General features: G+C 40.2%; 1 protein-coding gene across 10 annotated transcripts in view; it reads right to left on the reverse strand.

The window, feature by feature from the left end:
- The window catches only part of fam204a (family with sequence similarity 204 member A), a 106186-nt gene that overhangs the window by 9357 nt on the left and 76629 nt on the right, over positions 1-20200 (reverse strand). For all 10 annotated transcript variants that reach the window (XM_073027861.1, XM_073027863.1, XM_073027853.1 and 7 more), the window contains one exon: positions 771-877. In XM_073027861.1, the coding sequence (XP_072883962.1) occupies positions 771-877 (107 nt within the window). The remainder of the gene's footprint in view (positions 1-770; positions 878-20200) is intronic.

Genomic DNA, 20200 nt, shown 5'->3' on the forward strand with positions numbered 1-20200 from the left:
CGCAGAGAGTGGTGAGTGCATGGAATGGGCTTCTGGCGATGGTGGTGGAGGTGGATACAATAAGGTCTTTTAAGTGACTCCTGGACAGGTACATGGAGCTTAGAAAAAGAGAGGGCTATGGGTAAGCCTAGGTAATTCCTAAAGTAAGTACGTGTTCGGCACAGATTGAGGGCCGAAGGGCCTGTATTGTGCTGTAGGCTTTCTATGTTTCTAAATGAACACCAAAAACATCTTCACTGTTAACGTTTGACTTTGTTGCCTGTCTGAACAGACTGATGTGTCAGACTCATGACATAATCATTGATCCGCAGCAGCAACCTTAGTCAACCAAATGGACAAACATAAGAAACATAAAGTGCATCAAAAAGTTACTGATTTTAAAAGGTAATGCTTCAGACTTAAACTGTTCATAGTACAAAGTTGTCAAGGCTGAAAAATCACTGAAACTAAGTGTTGCCATATTGCAAACTTGGCAATGTAAAACACTACATCAGGTATTGATCCTTATCAAAATATCACTTAAGCTATCTCTGGAAGATTAATTAATTATCATGCCATTGGTAGATAGCATCTTGGAACATACAGATTGCAGTTTCCAATGTGTGACTGCCAGAAACCACAGGATATTTCTAGAAGTTCTAGAAACATTACCCAGAAATGCCTGCATCAGATAGCAAATAAATTATCCTTCAAGGATCCTTGTCTCTCCTGAAGATAAAGTGCATTACTCAGTTTGTATATGGAAAACTGATTGAAGATGTATGACTTACCCCCATGCAAGCTGCTTCTTCTTTTGAGCCTGTTGAGAAGCTTCAGCCTCTTGTTTGGCTTTGGCAAAATCACGACAATCAACAGCTTTTGCTATTTGCACACCCAGCTATTGAAAAACCAAGAGTTAAATGCAAAAACTTAGTAAATCAAAATTTATTCCAAGATAGCACATTTGCTTTCTTACCAGAAATCTGGTCATCAGCAAAATAATTATTAAATGGTCCTAACATTTTTATTGTTCTTCTTCACATCTATTCACAGTGAAATTCATGAAGTGGTTTCAAGTGACGTAAAAAGAGCTGAGTATTTCCAGTTCCAAAAAAATTCTCACTGAAATGCAAACTGTGCACAGATATGTAATAGAATTACACTATTGCCAAAGGCATAACCTGCTAAACCATTAAACTGAAGATTCAGCATTCTTTAGTTTCAACAAATATTTAGCTTCTTTGTTAACTTACGGGGGGAGGGACAAGAAGGAAACCGCAATAACTTGAAAGCTATGTGAAGCAATATTTTTAAAGCACGAGGTTTGTCCCAGGCTGTTCACACAAATGGCCGTACATTTTCAGAATAAGATGGTGAGAGTTGTTGTCCTAATATTCCAACCTACTCAATCTTCCTGCTTTGCATAATTTTGTGTAAATTCAACTCATATATTGTTTTTTTTAGATTTCTAGATTTGTTCTCGGGTTTAGGGTTCACTGGCAAGTTCTCAAATGGTGGTCAGGACAGTAAATTGGGGTAGTGGTGTCTCAGAAAGCTGCTGTATTTTTGTGGTGAAGTGTATTTCTTTATGACATAGAATGAGGCCATTTCAGCACATTGTGTTCATTCTGGTCACAAAGCTATCTATTACCTACGAATTTTGACTGCTTGAATCACAACTGACCATGGTAACCCCAATGCACAGGAACGCAAGAGGCTACAGAGACTGGTGAGCTCAGCCAATTCCATCACAGGTTCAGCTCTTTCTACCACCGAGGACATCTACATGAGGCCATGTCTCAGGAAGGAAGACAACCTGATTCATAAAGATCCCCACCATCCAAGCCATGCCATTTTCTCATTGTGGGCATTAAGCATGAGATTACAGGAATCTGAGGACCCACAACCCAAGGCTCAACAATACCACTTCCTTACTAGTACTTGAACTGACCTCAGAAACCCTAATTCTACCTTAGACTACATTTCCCTCAATTTGCACTAATGTTGTTATGTTTCTTTTGTAGTGTAAGTTATGTATAATTTACATAATTTATTTTTGTCATGTTTGAAATGTCCCTTGCTGCTGTAGCAAAAAAGTAAATTCTTATGACAGTTAACCCTGAGAATTACATCCATGGCAATAAACTTGAATTTGAGCTTGTATTTTCCTTATCTAATGTCCCCATATTCCCATCAGGAGACAGGTAAATTAGAATGGGAGGAAGGAAACTGGAGTAGTTGGGGTTAATTCACGTAGGCACAGGGAGAAGGTGCAAAATCCACACAGTGTCAGGTGAGCATTTAACCTGGGTCACTGGGGCTGCGAGGTTGAACCACTGTTCCATCACGTTGCTAACATTTTTAATGTGTCAACAAACCATCTGGAATACACACTGCATTTCTCCTCTGCCCTCCCAAAGGCTCAGGCCCAGATTACTTGGGTACTGTGTATCGTGCAGCAGCACATTTGAAGGGTCACGCTCTATGTAAGACTGGGGCATATCTAACAGACTACGAGACCAGCTCTATTCACAATTAACATGCATGAATTTACAAACTTTTAGGAGGAATCAGTCAGGTTCAAAAACCCTTCTGGAATTCTCTCTGGCTCAGCCAGAAGGACTGAAGCCAAATTGGTTGCTCCAAGTGCTCATTCAGTTTAAACTTGGCTTGTGTGGTTTTTCAACTAAGTTATTAAAAATCAAATTTTCTTCTGGCATTTTGTTTCCCAGCTCTTTAGATTGTTTCTCAGCAAACTGTTTCATTTCCAATAGAGACATTTTGATTTTCTCTCTAACAAGTTCTCCCAGGCTATGCATTTTGTATGTGACACATGACTTCATTTCTATCATCAGCACTCTCTAGCTGGCTGCCAGATGCACAAGGTTCACCTGGAGTAACTCCTATATCATTGGGAATCAACTGGCATCTTTGTCCCTGACTTTGAACACTTAATGAAATTTAACTGCATTCACAAGCCTGTTTACACAACTTACAGCTAATAATGCCTCTGCCACAAAATTGCCTCTGGGCAATCCATAACAGCCTTATAATACTTCTAGACATCCCATTCCTTGATTTGTTCAGCTTTGGATTTCATCAACCTCCCTCACTCTCTTGAAAATCTTCCTCAGAGCCTACCACTGATTAAGCCTTTGGCTACCATATCTAGTATCACACACAAAATGCTGCAGGAACTTAGCAGGTCAGGCAGTGGAAAGTAATAAACAGTTAATGTTTTGGGCCGAGACCCTTCATCAGGATTGATACTGAAAGGGGAAGAAGTCAGAATATAAAGGTTTGCTCAGCAATCTAAGTAACACTCTGTGAAGCACCCTCAGATGTTTGATTTTATTAAAGGCATTATACAAATCCAATCTGCTTATAATTGGCAGATATCTACGTCCTGACAGACCGTGGCTCAGTTGGTAGATATCTGCGTATTGAATTGAATTGAACTGAATTGACTTAATTTCTCACATCCTTCACATACATGAGGAGTAAATATCTTTTATGTTACATCTCCGTCTAAATGTGCAATCATAGTAATTTATGATAAATAAAACAGTAATGTAATATAATATAGAGTACAGTCAAATCAGCGTGAGTTAATCAGTCTGATGGCCTGGTGGAAGAAGCTCTCCTGGAGCCTGTTGGTCCTGGCTTTTATGCTGTGGTACCGTTTCTTGGATGGTAGAAGCTGGAATAGATTGTGGTTGGGGTGACTCAGGCCCCCAATGTTCCTACAGCCCTTTTTACACACCTGTCCTTGTAAGTGTCCTGAAACATGGGAAGTTCACAACTCTAGACGCACTGGGCTGTCCGCACCACTCTCTGCATTGTCCTGCGATTAAGGGAGGTATAGTTCCCATACCAGGCAGTGATGCAGCCAGGATGCCCTTGTAGAAAGTTCTTAGAACTTGGGGGCCCATACCAAACTTCCTCAACCACCTGAGGTGAAAGGTGCGCTGCTGTGCCTTTTTCACCATACAGCTGGCAGTCCATGGCTCAGTTGATCAATATCTGTGTACCGTCAGACCGTGGTTCAGTTGATAGATATCTATGTCCTGTCAGGCCATGACTCAGTTGGCAGATATCTATGTACTGTCAGACCATAGTTCAGTTGGCAGATGTCTACGTACCGTCAGTCCATGGTTCAGTTGACAGATATCTATGTACTGTCAGTCCATGGTTCAGTTGGCAGATGTCTACGTACCGTCAGTCCATGGTTCAGTTGACAGATATCTACGTATTGTCAGTCCATGGTTCAGTTGGCAGATACCTATGTACTGTCAGTCCATGGTTCATTCCGTAGATATCTACATACTGGCAGCCCATGGCTTATTTGGTAGATATCTATGTACTGTCAGTCCACAGCTCATTTGGTAGATATCTCCGTACTGGCAGCCCACGACTCAGTTGACTGAACTCCCATCACTAAATCAGATGTTGGGTTCAGAGTTGTGCTCAAGATTCAAGGCTAAAATACTAGCGTCATCTATCTGATGAATTATTAAACCAAGGTTTCATCTCCACTCTACAGTAGAAATAAATGGTCTATGGCACACTTTCAAAGAAGAGCAGGGGAGTTATTTCTGATATCTTTACATATCAATATTTACCTTGCACCCAACAACATAGCACTGCTTATGAAGATTCAGGTCTATAAATGGGCAATTTTACCATGTTGTTAAATGAAAATACTGAGGGGTTGCTGCAAGCACTCAGTTGAATAATTTGAAAGATAAAGATTTTATATGAGTCTCCCTAGATCATACTTTTATTTTTCTTTTCTCCCATGGGAAAGAAATTTTGCATCTTCGTTACTGGTGGTATAGGTCTGACAAATATTAATGAAAGATGCATGGATATTCATCCTTCTACTATAACTTAAGAACCAACCATTTCTGCTCATGAAGGAATACTATTCAAACAAACTATCAGGGTAATTGTCTAAAAACAAGATTGTCCACACTCATTAAAATATATAGCAGATAACTCATTAGAGGAGATAACAGAGCAGGGGAGGGGAATGTTGACAATCTTTGGACACTATTTTCCAAAATTGAAAAGCACAATAAATTAAAAAGTTTTTGAATGATTAATTTCCTTATAAAGCATAATTTGTTTAATCAGTTTTATGATTATGCAGTTAAACCTACAGGTACTTATGTATTACAGGTTCACTTTGGAATTGCCAACATAACCAGCCTTACCCAAGTCAATGTTCCTATTACTGAGTAACTTGAAGGTGACATAAACATATTGAACTTATTTCCAATTAGGCAATCATCACATCAGTATTTTTTTACTCTAATATTATGGGACCTTTAAAATACATTCAACATTTCATACAAAATAAGCTGAATCTGTCAGTAACTTTAATTAATGGCTGCAAATTGTAAAAGAATGCACTCAATTAAGAATTATCAGCATCTCACTAACATTCAGTGATGATTGAAAGTCATACAGAACACACTGGTCCAGCTCTGCATGTACAACCAGAAATAACTGCACATGACAAAGCAAGTTTCTCAAAAATTAATAAAGGCATTTCAATTTCAGTGTATTATTACTATGGCTCTTTGGCTAACAGCAATTATATTTAAGATCTACAAAAATACACTCAACAATTTTTTTTACAAATGTAAGAAAGAGTGCTCACTATTTTCATCTATCACAAATCAAATGCACATGCCAATGCTTTCTGATTCCTTGCAAAGTTCAAAGGTTCAAAGTAAATTTATTATCAGTTCAGTGATGCGGTGAGTAAAGCTGAGTGAAGTTATCCCCTCTGGTTTAAGAGCCTGATGGTTGAAGGATAATAACTGTTCCTGAACTTAGTGGTCTGGGTCCTAAGGCTCCTGTATCTTCTTCCTGATGGTAGTAGCAAGAAGAGAGTATGGTCTGGGTGGTGGCACTCCTTGATGATGGATACTACTTTCCTGCAACAGCACTTCGTGCAGTTGTGCTCAATAGAGGGGAGGGCTTTACCCAAGATAGACTGGGCTGTATCCACTGCTTTTTGTAGGCCTTTCTATTCAAGGACATTGGTGTTTCCATACCAGGCTGTGATGCAGCCAGTCAATATACTCTCTGCCCCACATCTACAGAAGTTTGTCAAAGTTTTAGATGCCATGCTGAGTCTTCACAAACTTTTAAGAAAAGTAGAAGAACTGCCATGCTTTCTGCTGGACCTAGGAAAGGTAATCTGAAATTATAACACTGAGGAATTTAAAATTACTGATTCTCTCCACCTCTGATAATCAATAATCAGCTCCTTGGTCTTGCTGACATTGAGTAAGAGGTTATTGCACCATGTAGCCAGATTCAGCCAAAGACAGTGGTGTTATCAGCAAATTTAAATATGGCATTCGAGCTGTGCTTAGCCTCATATTCGTAAGTATAAAGTGAGCAGAAGAGGTGGAGAAGCACACAATCGTGTGCTGATGGAGATTGTGGAGGAGATGTTGTTGCCAATCTCAACTGACTGGTGTCTCACTATAAGTGAAGAAATTGAGGATGCAGTTGCACAAGGAGCTACTGAGGAGAAGGTCTTGAAGCCTATTCGTCATTTTTGAGTGGATGCTATTATTGAATGCTGATCTGTAGTCAATGAAGACATCCTAATGTTATGCACCTTTGCTGTCCAGAAGTTCCAGGGTTGAATGAAGAGCAAATGAAATGGCATCTGCAGTTGACTTGTTGTGACAGTAGGCAAATTGGAGCAGAACAAAGTTGTTTCTCAGGCAGGAGTTGATATGTTTCATCACCAACCTCTCAAAGCACTTGATCATAATGAATGTACAGTAAAAACTACCGGATGAGGCAGGTTACCATGTTCTTCTTAGGCACTGGCATAACGGAAGTCTGCTTGAAACAGGTGGCTATCTCAGACTGTCAAAGCAAAAGGTTAAAGATCTCAGTGAACATTCCAGCCGGCTGATCAGCGCAGACATTTAGTATATGGTTAGGTACCCCATCTGAGCTAGATGCTTTCCGTGGGTTCATTCTCCTGGAAGGTGCTCTCACATCTGAAATCATAGGATCATGGGTCTGTGGGAGTTTGTGAAGGTGCCTCCATGTTTTGACAGTCAAGGCAAGCATTAAAAGGCATTGAGCTCATCTAGGAGTGAAGCCTTGTCACCTATGCTACTTGGTGTCACTCTGTAGGAGGTGATAGCATTCAAGCCCTGCCACAGCTGTTGAGCATTCTTCAGTGATTCAGGTATAGTCCAAAATAGTCACCTCGCATCTGACATGATTTTCCAGAAATTGTACCTGGCTTCTTGTATCTTATTTTAGCACCAGACATGAACACCACTGATCTTCCTCAGTAGATTGTGAATCTCATGATTCATCCAGAGCTTCTGGTTAGGGAAGACTCTGAAAGATTTTGTGGACACATACTCATCTATGACTGTTTTTATATAGCCCATAATAACTGTGGTGTATTTGGTTCAGATTCTCTCATGAGTCCTTGAACATAGCCCAGTTCACTGACTCAAAAGCAATCCTGTAGCTACTCTTCTGCCTCCTGCACTGAAGGGTAGGCAGTTTTAATGTCCTAAAGCAGTGGTCATATGTATTAGGACCTCTGGTGCTACAGGTGATATGTTGATGATTATTGAGCAGAGATGTCTTCAAACAAGCCTGATTGAAGTCCCCGAACATGGTTTGAAAGGCATCAGGGTAGGTTGTTTCTTGTTTGCTGAGAGCGGCACTTAAATACATCAAGTTCTTACGTAACATTGGCCTTTGGTGGCAGATAAACTGCGGTCAAGATCATGGTGAAGAACTCTCTTGATAAGTAAAACGGTTGGCACTTAATCATCAAATGTTCCAGGTCAGGGGACCAAGGGCGCATAAGACTGCTATGTCCAAGCACCACACAGAGATTATCGTGAAATATGGACCTCCTTTTGCCTTCTCCAGTTCAGCAGTCCAATCTATCTGATGGATTGAGAAGCCTTCGGGTGTAATTGTCATATTCAGTATGTCTGGAGTGAACCACGTCTCCATGAAGCAGAGAATACAGCAATTCTTCATTTCCCTCCGATACAGTAATCTTGCCCTTAGGTCCTCAACCTTGTTCTCCAGTGACTGTACATTTGCTAACAAGATGCTGGGTGGAGGAAGTTACATGTCCCTTCATTTTAGACGGACTTGGAGACTTCCCCTCCTCTCTCACTTTCAGCCATGGCGATGTACCTTCTTCTGCTTAAAGCATGCCTGAGAGTTAAGTCCACTGAGTCATTCAGAAGATTGTGAAATGGCTTGTTTGTTAAGAAGGCTCAAAAGTACCTTTACTTAAAAGGGTATTAGAGACTGCAGATTGCAGTAAGTTTAGTTCAAAAGATGTAAATTTGAAAGTTTTACAAACTGCCTGCAACACATTGTCGTGGTTTACCAGTGCCATCTTGCCAAAAGGAATTTCAGAAATTATAACATTATTCACTATGGTAAGGTCACTGAATTTTTAGCTTTGTTATTAAACAGAGAATACTTTTTGAATTTCATGTAACAAATGCTACTATAAATATATATCACATTCCATTTCAATACACTTGTAGACCATTTGTCAATTCGTATAATGATTAGCAAGCATTTTAAATAACAAAAACCCATACATTTTAAATATTTAATGCATCCATATACAGTGTACATTATTTTTATTCAGTTCATTAACTTCTATGTGCATGTTAATAACAGAAAGAACTGAAAACATGTGCCTTAATATGCACTAAACATGCACTACAGCGCCACCACTGGTGACAGGGTATGGTTTCATCCTGTACACAATTTACAGTATCCTGCACAAATCTGTTCCTAGGAATGAATGAGTTACACCTACATACCCCAGTTCAATTGCCAGAGCCACCCCAGGAATGACAAAGAAGCAGGAAAACTTGTTGGATCTGCTCTGTTCACGAGCTTCCAAATTTACTTCATGGCAAGTGTACCAGAAACTTCAGTTCCCTGGGTTCCAGCAAGATAATAACAGGAAAGAAGGAACAGATCCAAGTTCCAAGTTCCAATGATTTGGTCAGACTTCGTATTAAAATCTAACTAAGATAGCAGGATTCAAACACCCAATATGAAAGGACTGCTGATGTATTGTAGATTACTAAGTTTACTGATACTAATATTGTGGTTTTCTGGAGAGACAATAAAAGACCATAAGACCATAAAATATAGGAGAAGATTTAGGCCATTTGGCCCAGCGAGTCTGCTCCACCATTTCATCATGGCCGATCCAATTTTCTCTCAGCCCCAATCTACTGCTTTCTCCCTGGATTCCTTCATGCCCTGACAAATCAAGAATCAATCAACCTCTGCCTTAAATATACATAAAGGCTTGGCCTCCGCAGCTACTTGTGGTAATGAACTCTCTGGATAAAAAAAATTCCTTTTCATCTCCATTCTAAAAGGATGACCCTCTATTCTGAGGCTGTCCCTCCGTTTCAGATTCTCCCACCAGAGGAAAGATCAGCTCCCATCCATCAAGGCCACTTAATAGGTTTCAATGAGGTCATCCCTCATTCTTCTGAATTTTAGTGAATACAAAGCTATCAAAAATCCTGGAATAGTTTTCACAAACCTCCTTTGAAACCTCTCCAGTTTTAGCACATGCTTTCTAAGATAAGGGGCCCAAAATTGCTCACAATACTGCAACTGAGGCCTTACCAGTACTTTATAAAGTCTCAGCATTACATCTTTGCGTTTATATTCCAGTCCTCTTGAAATGAATGCTAACATTGCATTTGTCTTCCTTACCACAGACTCAACCTGCAAATTAACCTTTAGGAAATCTTGCGGAAGGATTCTAAGTCACTTTGCATCTTAGTTTTTTTGTATATTCTCTCCATTTAGAAAAAAGTCAACCCTTTCATTTCTTCTACCAAAGTGCATGACCATACACTTCCTGACATTGTACTCTATCTGCCATTTCTTTGCCTACTCTCCTAATCTGTCTAAGCTCTTCTGTAGCCTCCCTACTTTCTCAAAACTACCTGTCCCTCCACCTATCTTTGTACCATCAGCAAACTTTGCAAAAAAACCCATCAATTCCATCATCCAAATCACTGACTTTTCACGTAAAAAGAATCGGTCCCAACACAGACCACTGTGGAACACCATCAGTCACCGGCAGCCAGACAGAAGAGGCTCCCTTTATTCCCACTCTTTGTCTCCTGCCAATCAGCCAATGCTTTATCCATGCTAGAATCTTTTCTGTATTTCCATGGGCTCGTAGTTTGTTAAGCAGCCTCATGTGTGGCACCTTCTGAAAATCCAAGTACGCTACAAGTCCCCTTTGTCTATCCTATTGCCATTTCTTCAAACAATTCCAACAATTTGTCAGACAAGATTTTTCCTTGAGGAAACCTTGTTGACTACGGACTATTTTATCATGTTCCTCCAAGTACCCTGAGACCTCATCCTTAATAATCGACACCAACATCTTCCCAACTATTGAAGTTAAACTAACTGACCTATAGTTTCCTTTCTTCTACCTCTCTCCCTTCTTGAAGAGTCGACTGACACTTGCAATTTTTCAGAATTCAGGAACCATTCTAGAATCTAGTGATTCTAGAAAGATCATTCCTACTGCCTCCACGATCTCTTTCAGAACCCTGGGATGTACACCATTCAGTCTAGATGACTTATCTACCTCAGACCTTTCAGTTTCCAAGAATCTTCCCTCTAGTTCATGACCCCTGACACCTGGAACTTCCAACATACTGCTAGTGTCTTCCCCAGTGAAGGCTAATACAAAACACTTATTTAGTTCATCCACTATTTCATTTCCCCCATTGCCACCTCTCCAGCATTGTTTCCAGCGGTCTGATATCCACTGTGCATTATAGCAGCCGTCCAGCAACACTTGCACAGTACCAAGCAGCACTCTTTGCCTCTCTTTTACACTTCATGTATCTGAAGAAACTTTTGGTATCTCATTTAATATCATTGGCTAGCTTACATTCGTATTCTATCTTTACCTTCTTAAGGACTTTTTTAGTTGCTTTCAAAAGCTTCTCAATCTTCTAACTTCCCATTAATTTTTGTTCTGTCATATGCCCTCACTTTGGCTTTTACGGTGGCTTCTGACTTCTTTTGTTAGCCATGGTTGTGTCATCTTTCCTTTAGAACCAGAGGTCACCAACCTTTTTTGCACCGTGGACTGGTTTAATCTTGCAGACTGGCTGACGGGGAGTGGGGGGGGGGGGGGGGGCGTTGTTAATCACGACCGGAGTATAGGTGGTAAGTCAACTATAAGTCACTTATAAGTGGCTAGTACACTCAATTTTGTTTCTTAAAGGGTTTATCTAACGAATTTAATATTAAACACACAGTGCATATTTTCCTCATGAATATAGTGATAAGTCAATTATAACTCACTTACAAGTCAATAGCATCATAACATTTTAAGTAACATTTGGAAATTAAACACACAGCGCATATTTTCCTTGTATGAACATATAAAATCATTGCAGCATACCAATATCGCTGAATCAGTGGGAGCCAGTCATTCCGCAATTTAGTTTTCGTAGCTCTCAGCACTTGCTTCTGTTCTGCTTGCTCACATTTATTTCACTATAAAAGCTCAACGGGTTTGTCTTTAAGTGCAGGATGCTTGGACTCAAGGTGCCGAAGCAGTTTTGAGGGCTTCATTATACAGCCTCCCGCCTGCCCACCGCCAGACGCCTTGGCCAGGTGTGGCTGGTCATGGGTGGGGTGAGAGGACAAGGTCAGAGCCGAAGATCCCCATGCCCGGGCCGCGGCGGTCACAGTCTGGAGAGAGTGACTGACAGACCGAGCAAGGAGTGCGACAGGGCATGCGCCCGCGCCCCCCCCCACCCCCATAGGTAGGTAGGATCTATCAGCCAACAAAAGTTTGACTCGAGGGATGACTTTCAGTAAATCGCAGCGAGGGAGCTGCTCTGCTACTTACGAAACTCTGAGCCCGAATTAGGTCGTCTACGAATATTTTAGCACCGGGTTCCCCACAAACATTCGGTGTGCTAAACAGGTTTAGAGGCGGCGCCCATCTGTCCGTGCTCCAGGCGAGTATCAACAGCACCTCTCGCCGGTCGCGCGAAGTACCGTCTTGTTGTGGCCGGTTACCCGAGGCCAATCAGTGATCCCTGGCGCTAGGGTATCACTGCGTTTAGGTGACTGATGACCTTGCATGTGTTCAAGTTCAACAGCGGGCGTAACAGGGAATGAGGAAAGGTGTAGCTGACTCATATTGTTTCATATCGCCAAATCATATCATTTCCTCGTGGCCCGGTAGCACATGCTTTGCGGCCTGGTGGTTGGGGACCACAGCTTTAGAATATTTCTTCCTCTTTGGGATGTATACATTCTGCGTCTTCCAAATTGTTGCAGAAATTGCTGCTCTGCCATCATCTCTCCCATTGTTCTTCACAATCAATTCTGGTGAGCTCCTCTCTCATGTCTCCACTGTAATACAGTACTGATACATCTGATGTTAGCTTGTCCATCTCAAATTTCAGGGTGAATTCAATCATATTATGATCACTTTCCCCTCAGGGTTCGTTAAGGTCTCTAATCAATTCTGGTTCATTGCACAACACCCAATCACGAATAGCTGATTCCCTAGTGGGTTCAACCATGAGCTGCTTTAAAAAGCCATCCCATGGGCACTCTAGAAATAGCCTCTCCTGGAATCCAGCACCAACTTAATTTTCCCAATCTATCTGCATACTGAAGTCCCCCATGACTAGTGTAACATTGCCTTTTTGATATGCATTTTCTATCACCCATTGTAATTTGTAGGCCACATCCTTACGACTTACAAACAAGCTGGATGAACCCAGCATGTCGGACAGCATCTGTTAAAATGAGCAGTCAACGTTTCGGGCCGAGACCCTTCATCAGAACTGTTTGGGGGTTTGAAAACAACTCCCATTAGGGTCTCTTTACCCTTGCAGTTTTTTAGCTCTATCTACAATGATTCAACATCTTACAACCCCATGTCACCTCTTTTTAATGATCAGATTTTATTTCTTACCAACAGAGCAACGACGCCCCTTCTGCTTTCCTGCCTGGTCTTTCAATACAATGAGTATCCTTGGACATTAAGTGCCCAGCTATAATCTTTCAGCCATGGTTCGGTGATGGCTAGAACATTATACCTACCAATATGCAACTATGCTGCAAGTTCATCTACCTTATTCTGTATACTGCGTGCGTTCAAATATAACATCTTCTATCCTGTATTCATCTTTTCGACTTTGTCTGTACTTTATGTTGCAACTTATCCTGTTGACTGCAAATTTTCCTATCAGCCACCTCTCCTTACTAAACATTGCTTCTATTTGTAAACCAGCTACCTCATCTTCAGCACGATTATCTGCCTTTTCTACGATACTTCTTGCATTAGGGCACTAGTTGCATCATGCTCAAGTTTTTCATTCCTCAACTTGCCTGTGGGCTTACCAGTATCTGTTTCCACAACCTCTCCATTAACTGTTCTGGCACTCTGGTTTCTATCCCCTTGCAACTCTAGTTTAAACCCCACCATGCAGCATTAATAAACCTTCCCACTAGGATATCAGTCCCTCTGCAGTTCAGGTGCAAACCGTCTCTTTTGTACAGGACCCACCTTCCCCGGAAGAGAGCCCAATGATCCTAAAATTTTATACCCTCTGTCTTACACCAACTCCTTAGCCACATATTATATTGTATAATCTTCTCAGTTCTGGCCTTACTAGCATGTGGCACGGGTAGCAATACTGAGACCACAACCCTGGAGGTTCTGCCTTTTAATTTAGCACCTAACTCCCTGAACTTTCTACGCAGAACGTCATCACTTGAGATTGTCATTGGTACCTACACAGACCACGACTTCTGGCTGTTCACCCTCCTACTTAAGAATACTGAGAACTCGATTCAAGATATCCTGGACCCTGGTGCGTGGGAGGCAACATACTATCCATGTATCTTATTCTCATGCACAAAACCTCCTGTCCATTCCTCTAACTAATGAATCCCCTATCACCACAGCATGTCATATCTCCCCCTTTCCCTTCTGAGTCACAGAGGTAGACTCTGTGTCAGACAGCACTGATCACTGTGACTTTCCTCTGTTAAGTCATCCCTCACCCCCCCACCCCCCATCTCCCCAACAGTATCCTAAGTGATATGCCTGTTGTTCAGAGAGATAACCACAATGGTACTCTGCACTGGCTCCTTAACCCCTTTCCCCTTCCTGTCACCCAGTTTCCTGTGTCCTGCACCTTGGATGTAACTACTTCTCTATATGTTTTAACTTTCATCTTTTCAGCCTTTAAAATGATCTGGAGTTCATCTGGTTTCAGCTCCAACTCCTTAAAACCGATTGTTGAGAAGCTGGAGCTAGATGCATTTCTTGCAGTTATAGTCATCAGGGAGACTGGAGGTCTCCGTCTTCCCACATCGCACAAGAGAAGCATTCAACTATCATGCCTGGCATCTCTACTGTGCTGGATGAGCAGATATATAGAAGTGAAGGAGAAAAAAAAATTAACCTCCAGCCTTTTTTGCCCTAATGCGAGGCTTCTCTGACTGAAGTCTCTCTTTATGGAAGCCTCAAAGAGCTAAAGCATCAAGTTCACCACTCTAACTCTTGTCCACATGAACAACAGCCACTATGACAAAGGGACACTAATTTCAAATATTGGGCACCTCAAATATTAAGTCCAGGAACTTTTCGTTTGACTTAATCTCTCCAACTAGGTCTCACTCTTGGGTAGCCATTATTCTTGGTTAACTTGGTGTTTTTTAAAAAAAATTCAATACATGAACTGAGGAATACCAGTGAAGAGTTATTTCCTCAATTTCATAACAAAACAAAGAAAATCATAAAAAGAATACTCAGAGATTGCAAGCGTGTCATTCCAAATTCTAATATGAACACAATCCAGAATCACTTGTCTATAATTTAACACCTATTACCAATGAATAGGAGTGGCACATTGTCTCTGTTCTTAGAGACAGACCTTAAAACTGAGATAATAGACAATAGACAATAGGTGTAGGAGTAGGCCATTTGGCCCTTCGAGCTAGCACCGCCATTCACTGGGATCATGGCTGATCATCCACAATCAGTAGCCCATTCCTGCCTTCTTCCCATATCCCTTGACTCCGCTATCTTTAAGAGCTCTATCTTTCTTGAAAGCATCCCGAGATCTTTGTCTGTGCTTTTTATATACGTTTCAAAAGCATTAAAATATTTTGATGAACCCAAAGGACGACAGAAATCTTTTGTGGGATGAAGACTTGCAGTGGCTACTTTCGATTAAATATTACTGAAATTTCCCTGGCTCTTACCTGTCTCATATAGCCTGAACATCCCTTTAGAACTGTAACTGTAATGATTTATACATAAAAGCAGGAACCTTTAACATGAGTTGGAATGGTACAATAACAAGAAGCATAACCTTTCTTATAGCATTCAGCTACAAAGAACACAAAATTATATGGATTTGATCAATTAACAGATAAGCAAAATATCCACTGAGATTTTTCCAATGACTGTAAAACTCAAGATTTTAAATTCTCTTAATAATTTGTCACAAATTATAACTCCTCAATTCTGCTAACATCTTTGAAATATTTGCATGCACTTTAAATACCTCAATTCAATTGAAGTGCTATTTTCCAGCACTCATAATATGAAATATTTTTCATTCCCTTTACATTATGGAAATTTTGGTAAACAGTGGAAACCGCAATACAGGCCGAGTGAAGCTATGGTCAAAGTAATATTGTGTCACATCATTGTGCAGATCAGTTGGGAATGGAGGGTGGAAAGGACAAAGTCTGAGCATGCAGTAAGAAAACTGAACTCCAGATCTAAAAGCTGGTGCAGTTCAGATGGAAATGGAGGGTGGAGAGGACAGAGTCTGAGCACGCAGTAAGAGAACTGAACTCCAAAGGCTTTTTATCACTGTATTTCAGGAACCAAGGGTGTAAAATGTTCTAATTTGGGTTATATTAAAAGCCATAAAAGGTCTTTCAAAAAGATTAATGGTACTTTCTTGGATTGAAGATAAGGGTTTTAGCTGGCTGGAAATACAAGGTTTTTGCTAGGCCCTTGAGGCATTCATCTATACAGCCACTTGGAAGCGTCTGCATAACCTCCAGCTAATGAAAAGTAAAGATTTTTCCCCCAAAATTCCTCATAATTTAATAACAAGAATACTATTAAATCCAATGGGGATGGGGAAATAATGCTAAAATTGTTATTAATAATTCAGGGAAAGGTTCACTGGCTGTTTTAAAACAAACATTTTTGAAGTAGAAACTCTGCTGTGATTTGTGTGTTAAATTATGTTATCAGTTCAGTCTGTGGTTTCCTTGATTGTCTTTACTGGAACTCTGCATTAATGTCTATGCAAGTTACCTAGGAGACCAAACAGATCAAAGAGACAAAACTCCAATGTCTGATTAATCAGCCTACAAACGGCTTATTTTTTTTTGCCTTCATGCAAGTATGAAAATTAGATTCTGGGAACGGTACATTGTGCAGATTTGTTCATTCTTATCAGAACAAAGCACGCAGCAGCTTATTTCATGGATCACTAGCCCAGTTGTCAATGCAACACTGAGCAGGTGACAGCTCTTCATTTCATAGGTTGAACAAAATTAGTGAAATTCAGTGTAAATTAGCCTTTCATCTTGTAGGTAATATGGCAGATTTTCAATTTCCAGGGTCTATACGCTAAAAAGTCTAAAATATTCTTATTCTCCCTCCCTCCAACAAACACATAGCTGGCGCCCATGTTTTCACATGTTCTTTATCTCCGCTCTTCCAAGTGAGAAAAAGCTTATTAGTTTGCTTTGAACTTCAATCGCATTTACAACAACAGTTTTATAAGCTAATTAGAAAAACAGATTAATTAATGACTAACTAGTAATAAAATGGCAATCAGGAAGAAAGAAACAGAGGGTGCTAAGCTTCAACTACCATCAATTAATACCTCATTACAAACAAATTATATATGTATTTTGCTGTGGGCTTCAATTTACTGAAAAATGACTGCAATTAAAAAGAGAAAACATGTTGCTTAATTAAACTGCAAAAAATCAATAGCACAAAAAAAGGCTTTGCCTACCTCGGCAATTAGTAGAATACAATAAAACTAATTCTGTTGCTTGACTTTCTTAGCCTATTATTGAAGCTCAATAACATGCTCCACTAATTTAAAACTAAAATCACAAGAGGAAGTCTTCCTCACATTCAAAAACATTCTAAAAAATTATCCTTGACATTTTTGTCTACTTTTCTTAGAGTTTATTAACTTTGAATAACTCTGCAAAGAGTGATGAAACCTTTAACCAGTGATCACTTTTATAAACTTGACTGAACTAATCAAATATAATGCACTATTAATTATTCCTGGTAATAAATAACATCCATGCCCTAAATTCAGCCTTAAAAAGCGATGTTTAAAGCAAGACTGCAATGTGTTAAATTCAAGAACTATATGAGTGGCATTATCTTCATAAATGTAACAAAGTCTCATAGCAAATCTCTTTAATGAACCATAAACTGTTTTTACTGAAAACAGCTTTTAGTATGCTAGGGCAATTTAAAAGTTAATTGCATATTTGACTTTCAACCATCATACCATTCAAAATTCATAAGCTGAATTCTCTAAGTTAATTCTTGGGATGTTTTTAATTTGCTGCTACCTGTTGTCAAAGTAATTGGCTAATCAAAAAATGCAAAACCAAGTTATTTATTTTTGACTATTAATCTTAATTGCCAAGATCTTGCCACTGTAATTCTGCAGGAGCTAAAATTAATCTACTGATTTACAAAATACTGATCCTGATCTAGTTACTATTCTATAGCTTTGCTGAGTACACCAGCAGAGAAATGAATCTCAGGGTTGTCTGTGGTGACATATATGTACTCTGATTATAAAATTTGAACTTTACTTTGAAATACACAAAAACACTGGATATTCTGCATTAGTACTCACTGGAGATTTGGGATATTTGTGTCATTGTCATAGCACAGTATTTACATTATTAGTACTAGGAAAATTAAATAGTGGTAGACTCATATAGAAAGACTACAATGAAGTGACAAAAAAAACTCACAACTCCACCCAATTTTTAAATGGCTTCTGGAAGGGTTCAAAATAGATACAGTTGTAGAAACTCATAACGGCATTTCATTTGACTGGTGTGCATGGTGCGCAGGCTTGGGTTCTCATGCAATTTTATTTCCATAAACTCAAGATGATAGAAATATGGTGTGCCCTGAATATACCATGCTACTGATTTTTAAAAAAATACTGCCTACTTCCTATAATGAAAATTACAGGAGTACTCTCATAGGCACCAGTGTAACACTGTATAATAGACAATAGACAATAGACAGTAGGTGCAGGAGTAGGCCATTCGGCCCTTCTAGCCAGCACCACCATTCACTGTGATCATGGCTGATCATACACAATCAGTACCCCGTTCCTGCCCTCTCCCCATATCCCTTGACCCCGCTATCTATAAGAGCTCTATCTAACTCTCTCTTGAAAGCATCCAGAGACTTGGCCTCCACTGCCTTCTGGGGCAGAGCATTCCACATATCCACCACTCTCTGAGTGAAAAAGTTTTTCTGCATCTCTGTTCTAAATGGCCTACCCCTTATTCTTAAACTGTGGCTTCTAGTTCTGGACTCACCCATCAGCGGGAACATGCTTCCTGCCTCCAGTGTGTCCAATCCCTTAATAATCTTATATGTTTCAATCAGATCCCCTCTCATCCTTCTAAATTCCAGTGTATACAAGCCCAGTCGCTCCAATCTTTCAACATATGACAGTCCCGCCATTCTGGGAATTAACCTTGTGAACCTACGCTGCACTTCCTCAATAGCAAGAATGTCCTTCCTCAAATTTGGAGACCAAAACTGCACACAATACTCCAGGTGTGGTCTCACCAGGGCCCTGTACAGCTGCAGAAGGACCTCTTTACTCCTATACTCAATTCCTCTTGTTATAAAAGCCAGCATGCCATTAGCTTTCTTCACTGCCTGCTGTACCTGTATGCTTGCTTTCATTGACTGATGTACTTCCCCTTTTCCTAACTTGACTCAGTTTAGATAGTAATCTGCCTTCCTGTTCTTGCCACCAAAGTGGATAACCTCACATTTATCCACATTAAACTGCATCTGCCATGCATTTGCCCACTCACCCAACCTGTCCAAGTCACCCTGCATTCTCATAACATCCTCCTGACATTTCACACTACCACCCAGCTTTGTGTCATCAGCAAATTTGCTAATGTTACTTTTAATCCCTTCATCTAAATCATTAATGTATATTGTAAACAGCTGTGGTCCCAGCACCAAACCTTGTGGTACCCCACTGGTCACAGCCTTCCATTCCGAAAGGGACCCGTTAATCACTACTCTTTGTTTCCTGTCAGCCAGCCAATTTTCAATCCATGTCAGTACTCTGCCCCCAATACCATGTGCCCTAATTTTGCCCACTAATCTCCTATGTGGGACTTTATCAAAAGCTTTCTGGAAGTCCAGGTACACTACATCCACTGGCTCTCCCTTGTCCATTTTCATAGTTACATGTAATTGCTCTACATAAGCTTATACAGATCATAAATATACACAAAGTTAAAATATAATTTAACTTCCTGGTGTGACCAAAACCATAATAATAAAGGAAAACATAAACGTAGTCCCATCAACTGCTGGAGTTTCACATTTTCAGAAGGATATTATTAGGCAATGTGATGCAACCATATAATCATTAGCTATCAAGGCTAACCTTATGCGATACACACAAAATGTTGGGGGGACTCAGTAGGTCAGGCAGCGTCTATAGAAATGAATAAACAGTTGACAATTCAGGCTGACACCCATCTTCAAGACTGGAAAAGAAGAAGGAAGATGCCAGAATAAAAAGGTTTGGCGTGGGGAAGGAGGCTAGCTGGAAGGTGACAGGTGAAGCCAGATGTATAGGAAAGATAAAGGATTGGAGAGGAAGGAATCTGATAGGAAAGGAGAGAGGACTATAGAAGAAAAGGAAGAAGGAGAGGACCTAGAAAGAAGTGATAGGTAGAAGAGAAGAGGTAAAAGGCTAGAGTGGCAAATAGAGGAAGGGGGAGGGAAAAGAAATTACAGGAAGAAAACTATAATGAGAATGCATGTCACATATGTGGCATGCATCCTCATTACAGTTTTCTCCTG

Source organism: Hemitrygon akajei, chromosome 23, assembly GCF_048418815.1.
Source record: "Hemitrygon akajei chromosome 23, sHemAka1.3, whole genome shotgun sequence".
NCBI lineage: Eukaryota > Metazoa > Chordata > Chondrichthyes > Myliobatiformes > Dasyatidae > Hemitrygon > Hemitrygon akajei.